Source organism: Oncorhynchus masou, chromosome 9 (assembly GCF_036934945.1).
Source record: "Oncorhynchus masou masou isolate Uvic2021 chromosome 9, UVic_Omas_1.1, whole genome shotgun sequence".
In the NCBI taxonomy this organism is placed as follows: domain Eukaryota; kingdom Metazoa; phylum Chordata; class Actinopteri; order Salmoniformes; family Salmonidae; genus Oncorhynchus; species Oncorhynchus masou.
In genome coordinates, this window is record NC_088220.1 from 52,440,398 (window position 1) to 52,459,350 (window position 18,953).

The following is an 18,953-nucleotide window of genomic DNA, read 5'->3' on the forward strand; positions in this document are numbered from 1 at the left end:
GGAAGTATTTGTTAGTTGCTAATTAGCTAAAATTGTCTGTGATGAGATTTGAACATGCAACCTTTGGATTGCTAGGCATTCACGTTATACATCTATTTAACTATTTATTTAACCTTTATTTAACTAGGAAAGTCAGTTAAGAACACATTCTTATTTACAATGATGGCCTAGGAACAGTGGGTTAACTGCCTTGCTCAGGGGCAGAATGACAGATTTTTGCCTTGTCAGCTCGGGGATTTGATCTAGAAACTTTTCTGTTACAGGTCCAACACTCTAGGCTACCTGACACCCCGACCAAATACCCTCCTTTCATTTCTGCCTTAAGTAAACTTTTGTCTTATGTAACCATACCAACGGTAACATACTATATGAAAAGTAACTTACTAATTTGAGTGTCTCGGATTTACGTTTACTATCCATATCATCCCATGTTACTTCCCTATCCATATCGACGGGACCGCAGGGGAGAAGGTGGAAAGCTTCAAGTTCCTCTGCGTACACATCACTGACAAACTGAAATGGTCCGCCCACACAGGCAGTGTGGTGAAGAAGGCTCAACAGAGCCTTTTCAACCTCAGGAGGCTAGAGAAATGTGGCTTGCCACCTGAAACCCTCACAAACTTTTACAAATGCACAATTGAGAGCATACTGTCGGGCTGTATCACTGCCTAGTACAGAAACTGCACCACCCGCAACCGCAGGGCTCTCCAGAGTGTGGTGCGGTCTTCCCAACGCATCACCCGGGGCAAACTACCTGCCCTCCAGGACAACTACAGCACCCGATGTCACAGGAAGGCCAAAAAAATTATCAAGGACAACAACTATCCGAGCCACTGCCTGTTCACCCCATTATCATCCAGAAGGCAGTCACATCAAAGCTGGGACCGAGCGACTGAAAAACAGCTTCTATCTCTAGGCCATCATCAGACTTAAATAGCCATCACTAGCATCTTAGAGGCTGCTGCCCTATATAAAGAGACTTGACATCACTGGCCACTTTAATAATGGAACACTAGTGACTTTAATCATGTTTACATATTTTGCATTACTCGTCTCATATGTATATACTGTATTATATTATATTCTACTGTATTTAAGTCTATGCCACTCTGACATTGCTCATCCAAATATTTATATATTCTTAATTCCATTCCTTTACTTTAGATTTGTGTGTATTATGGGTGTTGATGTGAACTTGTTAGATATTATTTGTTAGATTTTACTGAAAATAATTTCGCTAAACCCGCAATAACATCTGCTAAACATGTGTATGTGACCAATACAGTTTTATTTGTTTTGATTTCGTATGAGACCAGGCTGGGATGTTCAGTAGAGGGCGCCAGCACAGTGATAGTTGTTTCCCAGCGGGGACAGCACCTCTTCAAATTGAACCAAAACAACAAGCTTCTCTACCAGGAGAGGACGCTGCAGGACATGGTATTAAAGTGACGTACAGTCATGGGAATTTCAGTGACACTTGTCAAGTACAAGTGGATGTAGTCGGTTTTGCCCACCACTCCGTCAGTCAAAGTTATCAAATTGAATTCATAATTTGTATTTGTATGCAATAGCAAGAGGTGCAGGAAGTATATCCCTGAAAACGTTTTAGCAGAGATATCGATGTGCAACATATTTAGTCAGCAAACTGATTTTCAAACCTTTCGCATCATTACCAGTCATGTCAGCTGTAGTAGCATTACATATGATTGTAAATGGGTTATTATTACAAATTATTGTATTGTATACTATACAAAGCTGCGCATGCAGGATATCGGGAAAATATGCAGACGTTTCATAAAAACGTCATTTCCGGGATGATAGAGAGGCAATGACAGCTTGATCAACAACAAGACATTTACACATTACAGATCAATAAAGGTGAGTTTGGAAATGCGAAAATATGAAATGTATATATATTACTTTAGATTATATCTAGCTAATGCAATCGTATTATGACAATAGTAGTTGCGTCATGTTGATGCATTGTCTTTGCATGGGTCGTTCAATGATGCTGACTGGAGTCTGGACCAATCTCTGACCATTCGTAGACCATCTAGCTAGCTAATCGTACTAGTGTAATCGTAATACATTGCAAGCTAGCAAACCACTGATCCTGCAGATAACTAGCAGCTGAAAGCTACAGTCAAATTGTACAGAATGTTTACGTGTAATGTTTATGAAATCACGTTGTAATCAGCATCGAGGATTATCCTATAAAATACGTAAATATGTCATGCTTGACATATTTATTTTTCCAGCGTAGCGTTGTCCGTTCAATGTTTTTATTGTTTTGTGTTCTTTTTCATGATCGGTTTGATCTGCACGTAATTGTCCCTGATATGATTGCCATATTTTTAGCTAACGTTGGCTCTCTGCAGTAAATTACTCATTATGTGCATTTGCTGTACTGGAGCACTAGCTAGTATATCAAATACTTAATTTGTGCAATATCTGACCTGTAAATGAGCTAGATAGCTGTGACAAGGATTTGGCATGGATTACACAAACAATGTTTGGCTTGACATTGACAGAAATTTAATTGGCAATAGCACAAACAGATATGAACCAGGCTAATTATTCGCACAATCTCATGACCATATTTGAACCACAGGAAAAAAATATATTTCATTTGGTCCTTTTATTCCTTCTATTCTGAAGTTAACAGCACCATATTATGGTCAGTTTATGTGCCTATTGATGTTCATCAGAGCCAAGCTATTCACAAAACATAATACAACGTCGGGGACATAATATAGCCAGAGTTTCTCAACTTGGGTCCCGCAGCTGATTTTGTTATTTGACCCCCCCCCCCCAAGTTTCATTTAAAAAAAAAACGTTTTAAATGTCGGACATAAAAGACTGAAAACACCAGATTATCAGCGCCAAGTGATTTTAATTTAGGAAATCTGTTCCAAAGTATTCTCGCGCATAATGGAGAGATGTAGTATAAGTGATCATATAAAAATGTAAGCAAGGTTTGAAAGTATTATGTTTTAGTCAAATATTATATCTGTTTGGGTTCTTGCGGTCAATTTGCAGCCTACAAATGATTTGTAATGGTGTTTCCGGTCCCCTGACCATCTGCTCAAGAATAAATCAGCCCATGGCTGAATCTAGTTGAACGTCCCTGGACTGGGCTATAGCCTAGTCAAACGAACATAATGAGTAGACCTAGGCCTATTTACAAATGAAATTCATTTCCATGCTGATATTTATTTTACCTGTTCAAGTTATGCTTTAACAAGTCAACAATACACACATATTTATGTAGATTTCTTTAAGGTCATTTGAATATCATGCATAACTGCATATGGTTTGTTTTGATTCCAGTGTCTACTCTCACGTGGTGCCTGCGTGTCCCTCCTGTTCACCTAGCAGCCCCTCACTGGAGAGAAGACTGAAGGAGGAGGGCTCAGCCTCTCTTCCCCAGGCCAGCCAGCCACTATGGAGTAAGCATTGAGAATTATAGAGATATCATCTTTATAAATGTCCCATTATGGCATCTGTGAGCACACAGCCAGCGCCATGCCAGATAGAACAAGAAGCCAGATGTTTCATCATATGTATAAATCAAGTATGGTGAGGAGAGGAAGGCCAGTGGCCAGCAGTGGGAGAGTATGGAGCGAGATAGAACTGGGCCGAAATTCTGCAGATTTTTCTCTTCGATGAAAAGCCAGACTTCAATACAGTTTTCTGTTCCCAAAACTAAAATCTTTTGCAAACAGAGTGCACTATGTTTTGTAGATTTCAAAAAATTGGCATTGTTTGCAAAGAGTGCAAGGGCAAATTGAGTTATTGCACACTGTTCGAAGAAGAGATTTGTACTTCCTTTTATACTGGTGTTACTTGCAAATCCGTCCCACCAGCACATGAATGTCCCTCAATTCCAAAAACTGTGTCCCTCTGACAGACCTTCACTGCAGAAACCCACAATGAGCTGTGATAGTGGACTGGTGGAGAGGAACATTGCTGGAGGTAAGACACTCTTGTTACTGTAGTATCATTGTACTTTATATGACCTATGATTTTCCTCACACTCATATATGTTAATGAAATAATTTTGCTCATATTAGTCAATAACCTAGTAGTAACGTGTCACTTTTGTACAATGATAAGTATAAGGATATTATGGATACTGTAATGTATCATTTCCTTTTATTGTTGTCGTAATATAACAAATATAGGCCAAATCCCCTGTTTACTATGACCTACATGTTCTGGTGAAGTACTTTAATATGATACTATTACTTTCATTTCAGTAAAACGTATACATTATTTATATAGCCAGCAGCAGATGGTGGTTTATCTAGGGCAACCTGCAAGGCGTTCAAAAATGTGTTTTTTCACAGTTTAATATCGAAAGAGAAATTTCACCACTTAACGACCTCATTCATTATCTCCAGCACCATCCCAGTATCAACATATTTGAAAAGGATGGGTTTCTTTGTTTTGTTGTCAAACACTACTAACGCTTGCCTGCTCATAGTTGTTTAAAATCACCTGATGCACACCAGATAATGTCATCAGTGTCTCCGGATTGTGTCAAACTTTGCCTGTTCAGTTGGTTAAACATTCAAAAGGCACTCGCACATCTGAGCAGGTGCGTGGGTACAGTTGAATAAAATGAGAAACGAAGAAGAAACCCGCAAACAGTTCTTGCTCGTGTCACTGCTCTTTAATAAGCTTCACGTATCGGCCTCACGGCCTTCGACTGAGCTTTTGTGAGTTAAAAAAGAAAGAATTTGCACCCTTATGTAGACCTAGCCCCGCCCACATCCGTTCCACTCATCGAATGGGGTTGAAGTCGAGGGAAAACAAATAAGTGCTACCAAATATAACAATATGCATTTCATAAATATTAGAATAAAGTGTGTACATGGAACGTATTAAACACATCTGTAAAACCACAATGAGGACATCGACCTACCAAGCAAGTTTTCATAAATCATTGGGTACAGCGCAAGAAAAAGGTCAGAGTAATCTGAAATAGGGGCATAATTCATGTTCAAATTTACAAAATAAGATACATAGGCATTTCATCATTAAGACCTTTAGGAAACAATGTCTGGAGGGTGAAAATCCCCCCAAAATGATCTTTTACTCATAGTATAATTGATATCACCTCACCTGTGTGATATCTTAACTTTCTCTATGCCACAAAATGTACTGCAACTGGATAATCCCTGTCGTTTCTCCTGATTGAACTTTTGTGTTCACAGATTCTCTGTTTGAGAGAACGAGAGGTTTTTCCTACATAGCACAGCCCACATGGACATTTAATCATGTAGATAACAAAGGTGGTGGAGCGCGTAATAATGTCATGTTTGATGTTTACTTGATGTTTATTTGAGGAAGGCCGTGAGGCCGATACGTGAAGCTTATTAAAGATCAGTGAATACTATCAAGAGCAGTGTGCGGGTTTCTTAATCTTTCCTCAATTGGTTAAACATGAAATATTATGTCCAAAGAGTAGAAGTCTATCCACTTTTTCAATTCATTTGTTTTTGGTTTCAACAACATAATCCAGACAAACAGTTTGAGAATCACCGATATAGGCCCGCCCTTTTCTCAGGCGTTCAGACAGCTATATGGGAAAGTCTCCCTGTGTTTTACTGAGAAGGACTTCAGGACAGACGACTGAATGTATTATTATGCTCTGTCTGTTTGGTCTCCAAGGTATTTATATCGAGCAGCATCAACTGAATGACCATGTGAAAGAGTAACTGTTAACATGCCCGATTGAAATACTGTAGATGAAAATAGAATGTGTCGTATGTGAATAGCCTACTTTCCAGTGAAGACTGGTATGTATTGTATAGCTGTTTAGAAGGTGAAACAGGTTAGACTTGTGTTAGTGATGGGCGAGCCCCTCCAAGTGATTGGACGTGAGTGTGAAGGTGAATGACTTCCACTATTGTCTCAGCCAGCTGACCCTGCCAAGCTAACCTCTATGAGTGTTTGGCTCTTTTACCACTTCGGCGTCCCAGCCGACCCAGAGGGGATGTGGGACAGTGGGGCCGTGGATCCACCCGAGGAGGAGGGCCGCACCTTCATGCAGGTTCTCAGCGAGAAGTACAGCCCGGAGAACTTCCCGTACCGCCGATGGCCCGGCATGGGCGTGGTGGTAGTGCCAACTCTCCCACAAGGCTCACCCATGAAAGGTGAGGACTTCAATATGATCCATCCACAGTTTTACCCATTGAACCCTGTTTTAAAAACGCCATTGGCATCCCTGAGTAGGTTCCTTCCTCTTCAGCAGCTCAGTTAAGATGAAGATGAGGATGAAGATTATGATGATTGAGCGATGGTAGAGAGAGGCCAGGTTTACTCAAGTCATTTCTCTCTCTCTCTCTCTCTCTCTCTCTCTCTCTCTCTCTCTCTCTCTCTCTCTCTCTCTCTCTCTCTCTCTCTCTCTCTCTCTCTCTCTCTCTCTCCCCCCTCCCCAGATCGTTTGAACCTTCCCAGTGTGCTCGTCCTGGCTGGCTGTGGAATCAGCCATGCGGGAGACCAGAGAGAGATCGCAGCCTTCTGTGCCCACGTGATGGAGCTCGACCTGTCCCAGAACAAGCTCCAGGACTGGCATGAGGTGGGTGGGCTCAACTAGGGTACTCTGTCAAGATGGGAAACATTGAGTACATTTAGTATAAGAATTGGGTATATTTTATAGTAACTTTGTACATTAATTCCTCTGCCAGTATGCAAGCTCACCCATATCCTTATAGCTAATTACATGTGTGAATAATTATATTGAGGACGTCACACTAAGTATGAAGCCACTCCTTTCAGATCAGTAAGATTGTGTCAAACATCCCCAACCTGGACTTCCTCAACCTGAGCTCCAACCCGCTAAGTGAGGTTGTCTTGGAGCCTAGCGGTGCTAAGGCCTTTGCCCGAGTCCGACGCCTGGTCCTCAACAACACTCAAGTGTCCTGGAACACGGTGCTCATACTAACACGGGAGATGCCTGAGTAAGATCAACCTTTGATGCTACACTGCTTTTAAACACCTTTTTTATTTAGCAAAGGCAACCTCTGATTGTTCACTTCTCAAGACGGAAAATGTTGTTTTCCTAAGTCAGCGAGAGGGATTTTGTGTCTTTCTCGAGTATTGTGGACTGGAGAGAGTAGTGAGTGGTTATCTGTCATGAGGTCCAGGTTGCAGGCAGCCAACAGTACATTACAGTAGAAGCATTAAGACAAGTTAATGGTCTATATATAATGGTCTGTGTTGCTCCCTGCCCGCCAGGCTGGAAGAGCTGTTCCTGTGCCTTAATGAGTACACCACCGTGTCGGCCTCTACTGTGCCCTGCCCCACACTGCGCCTGCTGCACATCACTGACAACAACCTGCAGGACTGGGCCGAGGTGCGCAAGATTGGGCCCATGTTCCCCGGCCTGGAAACTCTGGTTATGGCCAACTGTAACCTGAGCTCCATTCAGGACTCCGAAGACATGCTGCGGCGCCTCTTCCCCAACCTACGCAGCATCAATCTGCACAACTCAGGTATCAACCAGAGCAGAATATTGGGGTTGTGTCCTTCACTGGCAACTGTCCTTGGATATTTTAAGTGCACCCAATATCCTTATCGCTAACACTCCCCTCTACTTGGTCTGTCTGTCTGTCTGTCTGTCTGTCTGTCTGTCTGTCTGTCTGTCTGTCTGTTCTGTCTGTCTGTCTCCCTCCCTCTTCTCCCATTCCCACCATCCTCTTTGACCATCAGTTATCTCAACCGTTTGTGTCAGAGCCAGGGCACAAATGTAAAGATCCTTCTTTTTGACTGCTTATGGAAGTTATGAGTTTTAATCCCATTGACTAATAAGGTGTGTGTGGGTGTGCGGTCTGCTATGCGTCTCTGTGTGTGCCAGGTCTTAACCGATGGGAGGACATAGAGAAGCTGAACCAGTTTCCTAAACTGGAAGATGTGAGGCTGCAGGGGATTCCCTTACTGCAGACCTATACCAACACAGAGCGTCGGAGCCTCATGGTATCACAGTAAGTTTCTCTGGGAGCTACTGGGTGAGTGAGGCAACCACACAGACCTCAACACACAAATTACTTGATGCACACAATAATGCGATTTAATGTAGTAGTTTGATTAAAACGTTTACATACTTTGCAAGAAGAACAATTTCCCTCACAACCCTGTTTACAAGGACACAGGTTACCTGATGGCGATTTTTTTTTTTTTTGCCAATCAAAACAAACATTCTACCACAGCCACCTTGTTATTTTTGGGAAGCAGTTTTCTTTCAGAGTTCGGACATTAGAAAGTTTGTCTGTGAAAACTACTTCAAAGACGGATACATTCAGTTGTTCCGAACTCACTTCACTCGCGCTAGAGAGGGAGACTCGCTCGGCTGGTGTTGGCACATACACAGATCAAATACAGCGCTGGAACACCGATTAAGTTGTTTACATGTCCTAATAATTTGAAAGATTATTCAGAAAACCAGGTGTTTTAATCGGCATGTGCTGACTTCAATTTTGACCGTACGCCGATTATGATAAGCAGAGTGAGGTGTTTACATGACTACTGCATAATCTTCCTTACTGCCATAATCAGTTTAATATCAAATGATTACTGTGCCTGTAAACATACTCACTGTGACATTTGCATTAACACAGACACACACAAAATACTTCAACAGTGCCATATATCTAGATAGTGAAAAGCTCAACCTTCATCCTCGCAGCCTGCCCTCTGTATCATCGCTCAATGGCAGTGTGGTGACGGACGGGGAGAGAGAGGACTCGGAGAGGTTCTTCATTCGTTACCATGTCGACTACCCAGAGGAGGAGCTACCTTACAGGTGTACAACACTGTGCTTCTCCTTTCACTGATCCAGTGAGACTGCATATATCCATTCAAAAGGATTTGGCACATACTTAACTGGCTTAATTGTAGTATCAGGTGCCTATTAAAATGTGTACATTAAAAATCAAATTTTCTCATTCATTAAAAAGAATTACAATAACCTCACCTCACCATAATGTAAATGTAGTGTGTTTGTGTGTTGCTAAACCCGTTTTTACCTGCCGTCCTAGGTATCACTGCCTGGTGACCAAATACGGGAAGCTGGAACCCTTGGCTGAGATCGACCTTCGACCCCGCTGCCACGCCAAGGTGGAGGTGCACTGCGAGGACAAAGTGGAGGAGGTGAGTATCCGCCTGGACCAGACTGTGGCCGAGCTGAAGAAACAGCTGAGGACAGTGGTACAGCTGTCGGCCAATCAGATGCGTCTTTACTACATCGACAAGGAGTGTGTCTTTGGGCCGGAGGAGATGAAGTACCACACCAGAGCCCTCCACTCCTACAGTATCCAGGACGGGGACGAACTCCTGGTGGTGCCTAAGGCTGGCCGGGGGACTACCACCACTGCCAAACCACTATCAAACCTTAACTCCAAAACCTTAACTCCCCCGCCATAGAAATAGAATAACTAGAACGGTCCACCTATCATGGCACATTGACTTGAATGGGTAATGCAGTTCTAGTAATTATATTTCTATGCTCATACCCTTCCCCATCCTAATCTTGTCTGAAGAACTCCCTGCACCCCTCCTTACGCCCATCCTATGTTTTACATTCAGTGTGGGACACACTATCAGGAATAACAGCGACTCTGACTCTGATTCTGACTGGCTTGCGTTTCACCTCACAGCACCACACATGCACACACACACCAATTAATCCGAACAAATGTGTCTTGTACGCTGCCCTCAAAAGGTGTGCGTATTATGTGTGACTGAGTCCCCTCTTTGTCTTGGTGTAACGCCTCTGCCCTTGACTCCTAAAAAGGCTATCTTTTGGGGAAGGAGCACAGGAGATATTGCTGAGTACAACCACAGTATCTTTTATCTTTAAGACAATCTCCCATTTGCATACCCTGTGGTGTGCAGAAGATGTTGATGAAAGGATATGGTCTACTGCTGTGCCACAGACTCTGTTTTGAGTGTACTAGGTTGATTGTACTGTAGCTAACGGAAGTCTTCATCGCACCGTGTCATTCCACTTCCTCACATGACCGAGCCATAGTTTTTGATGGGTTATTCTAAGTTAGGTTTAGTTCTTCTACGTTGAATTCAGTAAGATTAGTATTTTTGGAGGATACTTGATATTCAAACTCAAATCGTGTTGAGCTTTCAAATGGTCTTTCCTTTGGCCAGTTGTATCATAGTGTTTATAGGATATTGATGCCTCTGACTGAAATCATTGATGTACCATAGAGTGCTGCATGAGACTTTTCTTTCCTAAGTGTGTTTTTATGTCGTTTGTGTGGATCCTTCCACTGTCTGGGGCCGTCCGTATATATGTTAAGCCTAAATTACGTTTGAACACCTATTGACACATTTGCTTCTGTGCCAGAGACAAGGTATCTCAGGTCTATTGCAGACAGAGGCTTTGTGTGTTCACCAAAGATTTGTGTGAACTCTGTGTACTGTTCATTGCATTGTTGATGCAGTTTCCTTGTGTGTGAAGAGGCTCATGCTTGGTGTTATTTTTGTCATTGCGAGGGCAAAGGTCACTATGTCAGTAGCGGTTGTCTGGGACAGTAGAACTAAGGCATTGCTTGGTACTTCACAGCTAAGGGACACCGCCACTTTAAATCCCAATTTACAGGCTGTTTGTTTCCCTGTTGGATCTTAATTTACATAATTTGTTATGACATTGTCTGATTTGGAAGACAGTAAAGTATTGGAAGATGCGCTTAGTAGAGCTAGATCTCTCTAAAGATTGGAAACTAGACAATAGCAGCATATTTCATACCGCTTGTTGTATTTATTTAGTCATTACAACATTGTAATGAGCGGTAAGGGTCCGTTATTTTTGGTAGGCATAATATTTCTATGTCGCTTAGATGGCTACTTGGTTTACTCTAGACAGCTTCTCTTGGTTAGTGAACCAATGTTTTAATGTAGTCAGTATGCACTGGCAATCAATCAATCAATCAAATGTATTTATAAAGCCCTTTTTACATCAGCCGATGTCACAAAGTGCTATACAGAAACCCAGCCTAAAACTCCAAACAGCAAGCAATGCAGATGTAGAAACACGGTGGCTAGGAAAAACTCCCTAGAAAGGCAGGAACCTAGGAACAAACCTAGAGAGGAACCAGGGTCTGAGGGGTGGCCAGTCCTCATTCATAGATGACCAGCAGGGTCAAATAATAATAATCACAGTGGTTGTCGAGGGTGCAACAGGTCAGCACCTCAGGAGTATATGTCAGTTGGCTTTTCATAGCCGATCATTCAGAGTTAAACACGGCAGGTGCGGTAGAGAGAGAGAGGGTCGAAAAACAGCACGTCCGGGACAAGGTAGCACGTCCGGTGAACAGGTCAGAGTTCTATAGCCGCAGGCAGAACAGTTGAAACTGGAGCAGCAGCACAACCAGGTGGACTGGAGACAGCAGGGGTCTTCAGGCCTGGTAGTCCTGAGGCATGGTCTTAGGGCTCAGGTCCTCCGAGAGAGAAAAAGAGAGAGAGAATTAGAGTGAGCATACTTAAATTCACACAGGACACCAGATAAGACAGGAGAAGTACCCCAGACATAACAGACTGACCCTAGCCCCCAGACAAATAAACTATTGCAGCATAATTACTGGAGGCTGAGACAGGAGGGGTCGGGAGACACTGTGGCCCTGTCCGACTATACCCCCAGACAGAGCCAACCAGGCAGGATATAACCCCACCCACTGGCAGGCACACTAATGCATTAATGTGAAAAATGAGAGTGGCACTGTCTAAAGGGATAAAGATTTAATCAAATATAAAGGAATAAAACATTAATCTGATTCTGGAGCCATGGCTTAATGTATATTTAGAAAATGTCATATGCCTAGATGTAATGGCTTCCCGTGATTTCTGAAATTATTTCTGTTTCATCATCATCAACATAGCACATTTAAGGATTCTGAATTAAGGTATCAACTTATATCTGCTAGAGTTTGACATGTTTGAAATGCAGAAATGTGTCATTTTAATTACATTTTAACGTATAATATTTATTTATTTGTTTGTTTTTGTGTGATGCTTTCCCTAGTAGTGTCAGCACACACTGAATTGATGCACTAGTTATTTTCATGATCAGTATGTTTTCGGGTAAAGGATTTGTTTAGCATCTATTCCAGGTCACCACCTTACTTTAGTCTAGGTTTAATAGCCAATGCTTTATACTTCATTTATGTGTTATTTGTTCCGGAGTAGTACAAATATTTATCGCTGTTGTGGGTTAGTGCCTATCCTGAACCACAAATTATTTATAAAGCCATTATGCAGCTCCACAATAATCAGGTACAGTACATATATCTCCTGCTGTTCTGTTGTAGGTATGAATCCTTCTGCTTATTCAACCTAACCTTGTGTATTCTCATCATTGTGTAAAATGTGGGAAGAAGAAAGGGATACTAAAGTAATGTACCACTTACTGTTGTATTGAAGGGAATGGTTTAAATGTGGCAAAAGAATCTGAGAATTTCAGCCACATTACATGCTAGGTAAACCCGGGCAGCTCGCTACATCGAAATGAGCATGATTCTAAACACCTGATATATGTGTGGTCCGTGAGTTCAACCAGTATAGAGACTGTTTTCTGATTGTCTGCCTCCTGGATGTAACAATGCTATCCAAATGTGTTTACTACGGTACATGCAAATGTTTAGAAAAGGTATATATGTGTGGCAGAAATATAAGTATGGAACATGTATCATTCAATGATGGCTATATGAGTTTGTATGATTGAATGCAATTTAAATGGCAGATGAGCAGATTGATGTAATTCCTCTGAGCTCCATATTAGTCACCTGTGTAGAGAAAGATGCATACAAGAATAAACAGCAGTGTCTTTTCTACAGTGTAGTATTCAATTATTCTACTGTTACTTTGACTGAGATGTTGAAGACCGATGCTGTCGATGCAGTCATCAGCCTCCTTGTTTTTGTACAGCTGGCTTATTATGAAGTTGTCTGTGGTATTGTTTCCAGTCCCAGTTGTCTTACCTTCCATTGCCTTGATGGAAGTTACGAAAACAATGGCCCCATTTCAGCTCAAATACATTACAACAATGTAAATCCAAATAAATGTGGCGCATTTTTTTTAGGGCATGGGACTTATAGAGGTGCTGCTATGATAATGTTAAAGATTATGTTGGCTTCTAAACCTTTCTTTTGATAAGAGGCAGGGCAGGTGAAAAAACATTCAATGACACAATTTTATATTAATGATTTGTATTATGTGAATTATCTGTGTCCCCCTCCTAAATTCCAAAAAAAGACAATCAGTCGCTGCAGTGTGAATAACTAGACTGCAAATAACTACATTATTCTTATCAGCTTTGATAGCTGTGAAACAAACTTAAGGATTTATAACCAAGGGACACACATGCACCTTTTAATTCATTTTTTTATGTTACCTAGGTAAGTCAGTTAAGAACAAATTCTTATTTGCAATGACGCCCTATGAGATTCCCAGTCACAGCCGGTTGTGATACAGCCTGGATTTGAACCATAGTGTCTGTAGTGATGCCTCTAGCACTGCGATGCAGTGCCCAAGCCCAATTTTTGTCATTGAACATTGCATTAAATATTTTTTCAATATTTAATGGTGTTGTGTGTGTATATTATGTGGTATTACTGAATTCCAAATCTAACATTTTGAAATGTCATAACCACTATGCTTATCGTTAACAATGACATCTATGAACATGTCTGTGGTTATGTGACCAGAGAGACAGTAGAAAATCTTTTTGTGACGTAACAGGCTCTCATTATGACACAACGCTGCCCTCTTCTGGATTGTCGAGTTTTTATCTTGATTATTTTTTCCGAGCCGTGTGTGGTCTTGGCCACGAACAGCAATTAAGGAGAGGCAAGCAAAGAGAGTCAGAATGGGGTCTAGAACCCCACGGACACAATGGGATTTATGATAAAGTGAAATTTGTTTTGCAAGCAGTTGTGTGGGCTATGTCAGATCAGATGTGAACGTGAGTGTGTGGACCTGAATTAGCGTGGGGGTCTTTTTCTCTGTGTGCTGTTTACATCCGTCGCCAAGGTGATCGTGAGGGAGGCGGTCCTCTGCTTTTACGTTCGTGGACAGGAATAAACCAATCCACGACAGCTATTTGCTGAACTAACGTCACAGTTAAAGAGAACGGTCTGTTACTTGGTCAGCTAAAACTATTGAAATGCAAAGGCAGTGATAGCTATTTTATGTCAAATGTTATCGGTTCAGCATACCGATATTCAAAACTGCGGTCTAACGACGCCGATAGGCCAGCTAGAAGCCACTTTGGGGACGCTCTGCCAGTCGGACTGACAACAGACGGGATGATCTCAGACTGGGGGTGAGTGAAGAATGCAGTGGCCACTGGCCAGTGGCTGCAGGCAAACCTTGGAACAGTTGATTTCTTGCCACTCTGATAGTTTATCTAAAATGTGTATGCTTCAATCTCGTAGTATGAATGCAGCTAAGCTAAAAAACCGGTGGTCTTGAGTCACAATCAGATGCTTAGCTAAAAAGAAACCCGTCCCTTGTAATAAAAAAATACACGCCCGCGCTCTGACTCGTTCGCGCGCACACTCTGCTAACACGTTAGCTTGTCTAGCTAGCCAACTTGCTTGCCCTGGGACTGGTAGTGAGTGATATGTGGTTCAAGCCAACTGCTGCGGTACAGAAACTCGTGTAGCTGATAGCCCCTAGTGTATTGGCGGTTAGTCCATAAACTGTGCCCCCGTACAGTACACCCACGCCCTTCCCTGCACTCAAAGTAGCTCATCAGCCCAGGGTTTCAGTTTTCATCACTCAACTATCCATTATGTGATATGCATTTCAAACCGGACAGTGTAATATTGCGGAAGAACTACCCCCATTCTTAAAACAGTCCTAACACAAGTTATGACAATAGCTGCCTGTTTGTATCCTAATGGTGTCATACACCCGTTATAATATAAATATAATGTATATTTGTAATATAAACTAGCCATGGTTAGTTGTTGATATTCAATGTGTAAATTAGTATTTTTTCCACTTTTGGATGAAACTGGACATTTCACTGACTTCCATTCCTTGAAGGTTTACAATGAAAACCCCTTTAGATAACAGAGAGAGCACATCCCAGTGGTTGCTGCTGGCCTACACAGCGTGGCCTATTCGTGGCCTATAAAAAACCTTAATGCTAATCCTTTAAGAGCAAATTGGAATGCCAATGAGTGTTGAGTGACCTGTGGAGGTCATAGGCAACTGCTATATTTACCGTCTCTGTAACTTGATCTCTGGCATTCTGGATCGCTGTGCTCATACAATCCCTCCCTGGCTCCTCTCACTCTGGAGCCACAGCCTCCTATGCAGCACCCTACCCTGTCTGTCCGCTTGATACGCCACCGGTGAGCCTCTTCACCAATTTGCACTTTGTTTCCCTTTTTACGAGGGTACCTTTCTGTTATTTTCCCTGGCAATCATTGTGTGTGGTGTTGGCTGTTGGTAGCCTAGGCCTACTGTTTGTTCATTTTGCTTATCCATCTTTTGTTTTGTTGAAGAGACAAGGGATATTGTTTCTCCGAAAATCATCTTGAGACCTATTTATTCATTGGCAATTTTGTGTTGGCTGTTACTAGACCTATTCCTTGAACTCTGGTTGTGCCAGTGTTGTGGGGACACAGGTCTGTTGGTATCGTGTGTTTGGACCATAATGGGATGCAAGTGTTGGATTATTAAACTACTCAACAAGTACAGAATGTCTGAAACAGGACTTTAAATAAGAAGGCAAAATCTTTTTTCCTGAAACCATATTTTCAAGGAAGATAATTTTTGTGAATTTGACAACAACCACTGAAGAATAGTTTACAGTCATTATGCATATTTTTTTTTTTGTATTATAGCTGAACCTAAAATACTGAGAACTTGTTGACTGGAGGCCTGTGGTGAAAGATCACTTGGACCTATTTCTGTGCCTGTTAAGTGATGCAGTTGATGAGGAGGCATGAGATGTAGCCGAGGCTACTTTAGGCTTCCGGTAGATTGTTTTGTTATGGGATGTTTTGCTCCTCCCATAAAGCAGTCATAGAGCAGTGTTGTTTTAATGCAATTCATTGAATTCTGTGTATATTGACGAGGATAATTGGACATTATCAAATCAGTAATGTTATAAAATTCATGTTCTAATGTCTCAATATCGATCTGCTTGCCTCAATGCAGTGGTATCCAACAAAGTCCACATTAGCTAGACTGCAAATCCATTACCTTAGCCATTTTCGCCCAGGTAATGTCCGCATGGCTATGTGATGTGTGTCTCTCATTGAATTGTGTCTCTGTCTCCCCACAGGTCTGATCAGTGAGAAGTCCCTGTGACTGTGAATGTGTCTGTGAAGTACATTAGGATGAGCGGGCTCCACTCTATCGCTGCCTGCGGGGACTGAGAGACACCGCTCTATACACAGCAGGTAATCATAAATGAACGCGCTGTCAGCAATCAGCATGCATCTCACAAATGCGATGAAAGGCAATACTTTCTTAAGGACTGATGTACATTGGTACTGAAAACATGTTCAAAGGATGCAGTGAGGCAGTTGCTACATCCATTTTTTTACTTATAACAATGATTGTTATTCGCTGCAACTTTGTCCCATCGCTGCAACTCCCTCACGGACTCAGGAGAGGGACACATGGCTCTCAACCTCCGAAACACAAGCCTGCCAAGCCACACTGCTTCTTGACACACTGCTCGCTTAACCCGGAAGCCAAACACACCAAGTTGTCTGAGGAAACACCTCCAGCTGGCAACCGAAGTCAGCCCGCAACACGGCGCTGCTAGAGCAAGGAAATCTCGGCTAGCCAAACGCTCCCCTAACCCAGACGACGCAGACCAATTGTGCACAGGCCAAGGGGTCTCCCGGTCACACCTGGCTGTGACACAGCCTGGGATCGAACCCGGGTCTGTAGTGACGTCTCAAGCACTGCAAGGCAGTGCCTTAGACCTCTGCACCACTCGGGATGGTGAAGAATATAACTTAAATGCCTCATGAGCTTAGTTCAACTGTCGTACCTCATCAGGACCCCAAATATAAGCTTGTTTGTAAACAAATTAAATGTAAACAAACAGTATATAGCCCCAAAACATGGTTAAAACTATCATTTTGATATTATTGGTGGTCGCACCTTGCATCCATAGCTTTGTCTATGAACCAACCCCACTTCTCAGCTTTTTGTCAAAACAGGGGTGGCGAAGACACTTTGTTATTGTTTCTACTGCTGATTACCGCTTTAAAGGAGACACAACGTTTGAGTTGACTCTTTTCCTATAAGTATTCAGTACAGAACAACATTTTACACAGTGGCACAGAACACAGATTGATGGTGTTTAAAATAGTAATGATGTCTAATTGAGCTAATCTTTAGGCCAATGAATAAATGAATAAGGAATGAATTCACTTACAGCAGAGATTGGAGCATCAATCACGCACATATATTGCCCTTTTGGTGGGTCACTTTTAGCTAATGCTCTCATCTGAGGTACAAACAGAAGAAAAGGTTGATATAACTAAATAGGCCTATCTCTCAGCTGATATCAAAGTAGAATCTTTACAAGTGTATGGTACACTGTAAAAAAGCCAACAATCAATTTGCTCAATCAGCGTTATTCTGTGAGTTGGGTAGACTTCCGAAGGACAGGAAATGGAGCTAATGTGTGAAAGTTTGCTCACAGTGAGGTCAATGTATAAAAACCTGTTGAGTCAAATTACAAATTCATCTTTGGAAGGTATGTTGGTTCAGCTTGGCTATATGCCCAAATGTTTAGCAAACTCACAATGCTATTGCAACTGGTTGCCTTACAATTGTACTTTGAATCAACAAACTCAGCTTTAAGTGAGCTGAATTTGAACAAGCTTGTTGAGTAAAATTACAAATGTATGTTTTCTCAAAATCACTCAAAGCCATAACCATCATTATCATATTTCCCATCATGCTCTATTGCAGGTTGCTTTTCAGAATTGTTTATTTCAATACCTGTATTTTTGCATGTACATTGATTGGTTGAATAATATTATGCAACACAAACATAAATATCATACATTTATATAAACAAATTGAATCTGTCAGTAATTTGACTTAGGTAGTCTCAATAATCAGTCTTCCTTACCCTGGCAGTCATTCTAAATGCAGGTGATTAAAGGCTCCAATTGTTGGATATTATGTTGAATTGGATGTTTGCTCAAGCTAAAATGTACATACAATTCAAATTCGGAATGTATGTTGGTTCAAGCTATATGCCCAAATGTTGAGCAAACTCACAATCCTATTGCAGCTGGTTGCCTTGCAATTGTACGTTGAATCAACATAGTTTTTTTTGTGCATTGCGTTCTGATGTAGACTCGGCTGGCATGGACAGTTTGGTGCGATTGCCGTTGGGCCGAGTTAGGGCTTTGGCGTCAGTGCAGCCCTCACAGACACGAGTCTCTTTATCTGCTCACATTTCAGGGTAAATATAGCTCCCCCTAAGATCCAACCAAGAAGGTACATTATGTGCACTGATTTCTAACAGTATTCCTATGAGAATTTGGTGACCTTATATGAACTCAGCAAAAAAAGAAACGTCCTCTCACTGTCAACTGCGTTTATTTTCAGCAAATTTAACAAGTGTAAATATTTGTATTAACCATACAAGATTCAACAACTGAGACATAAACTGAACAAGTTCCACAGACATGTGACGAACAGAAATGATATAATGTGTCCCTGAAGAAATGGGGCCGTACTGTTTGTTCTATGAGTGATTTCCTGCAAGACAGGGATGTCAGTGTTCTGCCATGGCCAACGAAGAGCCCGGATCTCAATCCCATTGAGCAATTATGGGACCTGTTGGATCGGAGGGTGAGGGCTAGGGCCATTCCCCCAGAAATGTCCGGGAACTTGCAGGTTGGTGGAAGAGTGGGGTAACATCTCACAGCAAGAACTGGCAAATC

General features: G+C 41.9%; 2 protein-coding genes across 5 annotated transcripts in view; both read left to right on the plus strand.

Annotated features, from left to right (window-relative positions):
* Positions 1 to 1,809: 1,809 nt before the first annotated feature.
* LOC135546171 (tubulin-specific chaperone cofactor E-like protein) lies at positions 1,810 to 12,846 on the plus strand. 2 transcript variants are annotated; one of them, XM_064974370.1, is made up of 10 exons: positions 1,810 to 1,878; positions 3,331 to 3,449; positions 3,911 to 3,975; positions 5,988 to 6,161; positions 6,447 to 6,586; positions 6,787 to 6,968; positions 7,246 to 7,502; positions 7,865 to 7,991; positions 8,693 to 8,809; positions 9,045 to 12,846. In XM_064974370.1, exons 2-10 carry the CDS (start codon positions 3,445 to 3,447, stop codon positions 9,427 to 9,429), a joined length of 1,452 nt encoding a protein of 483 aa, XP_064830442.1. In that variant the 5' UTR covers positions 1,810 to 1,878; positions 3,331 to 3,444; the 3' UTR covers positions 9,430 to 12,846. The 2 variants fall into 2 exon arrangements, with proteins under 2 accessions (XP_064830442.1, XP_064830443.1); XM_064974371.1 differs by lacking the exons at positions 1,810 to 1,878; positions 3,331 to 3,449 and having other exon boundaries at positions 5,924 to 6,161.
* Positions 12,847 to 14,097: 1,251 nt separating this feature from the next.
* LOC135546172 (ubiquitin carboxyl-terminal hydrolase 2-like) overlaps positions 14,098 to 18,953 on the plus strand; it is a 30,032-nt gene continuing 25,176 nt past the window's right edge. For 2 of the 3 annotated variants that reach the window (XM_064974372.1, XM_064974374.1), the window contains exons 1-2: positions 15,310 to 15,377; positions 16,316 to 16,433. The gene's annotated coding sequence lies outside the window, so the exon portion shown is untranslated. Of the gene's footprint in view, positions 14,339 to 15,309; positions 15,378 to 16,315; positions 16,434 to 18,953 lie in introns of those variants that run through there. The other variant, XM_064974373.1, reaches the window with a different exon arrangement.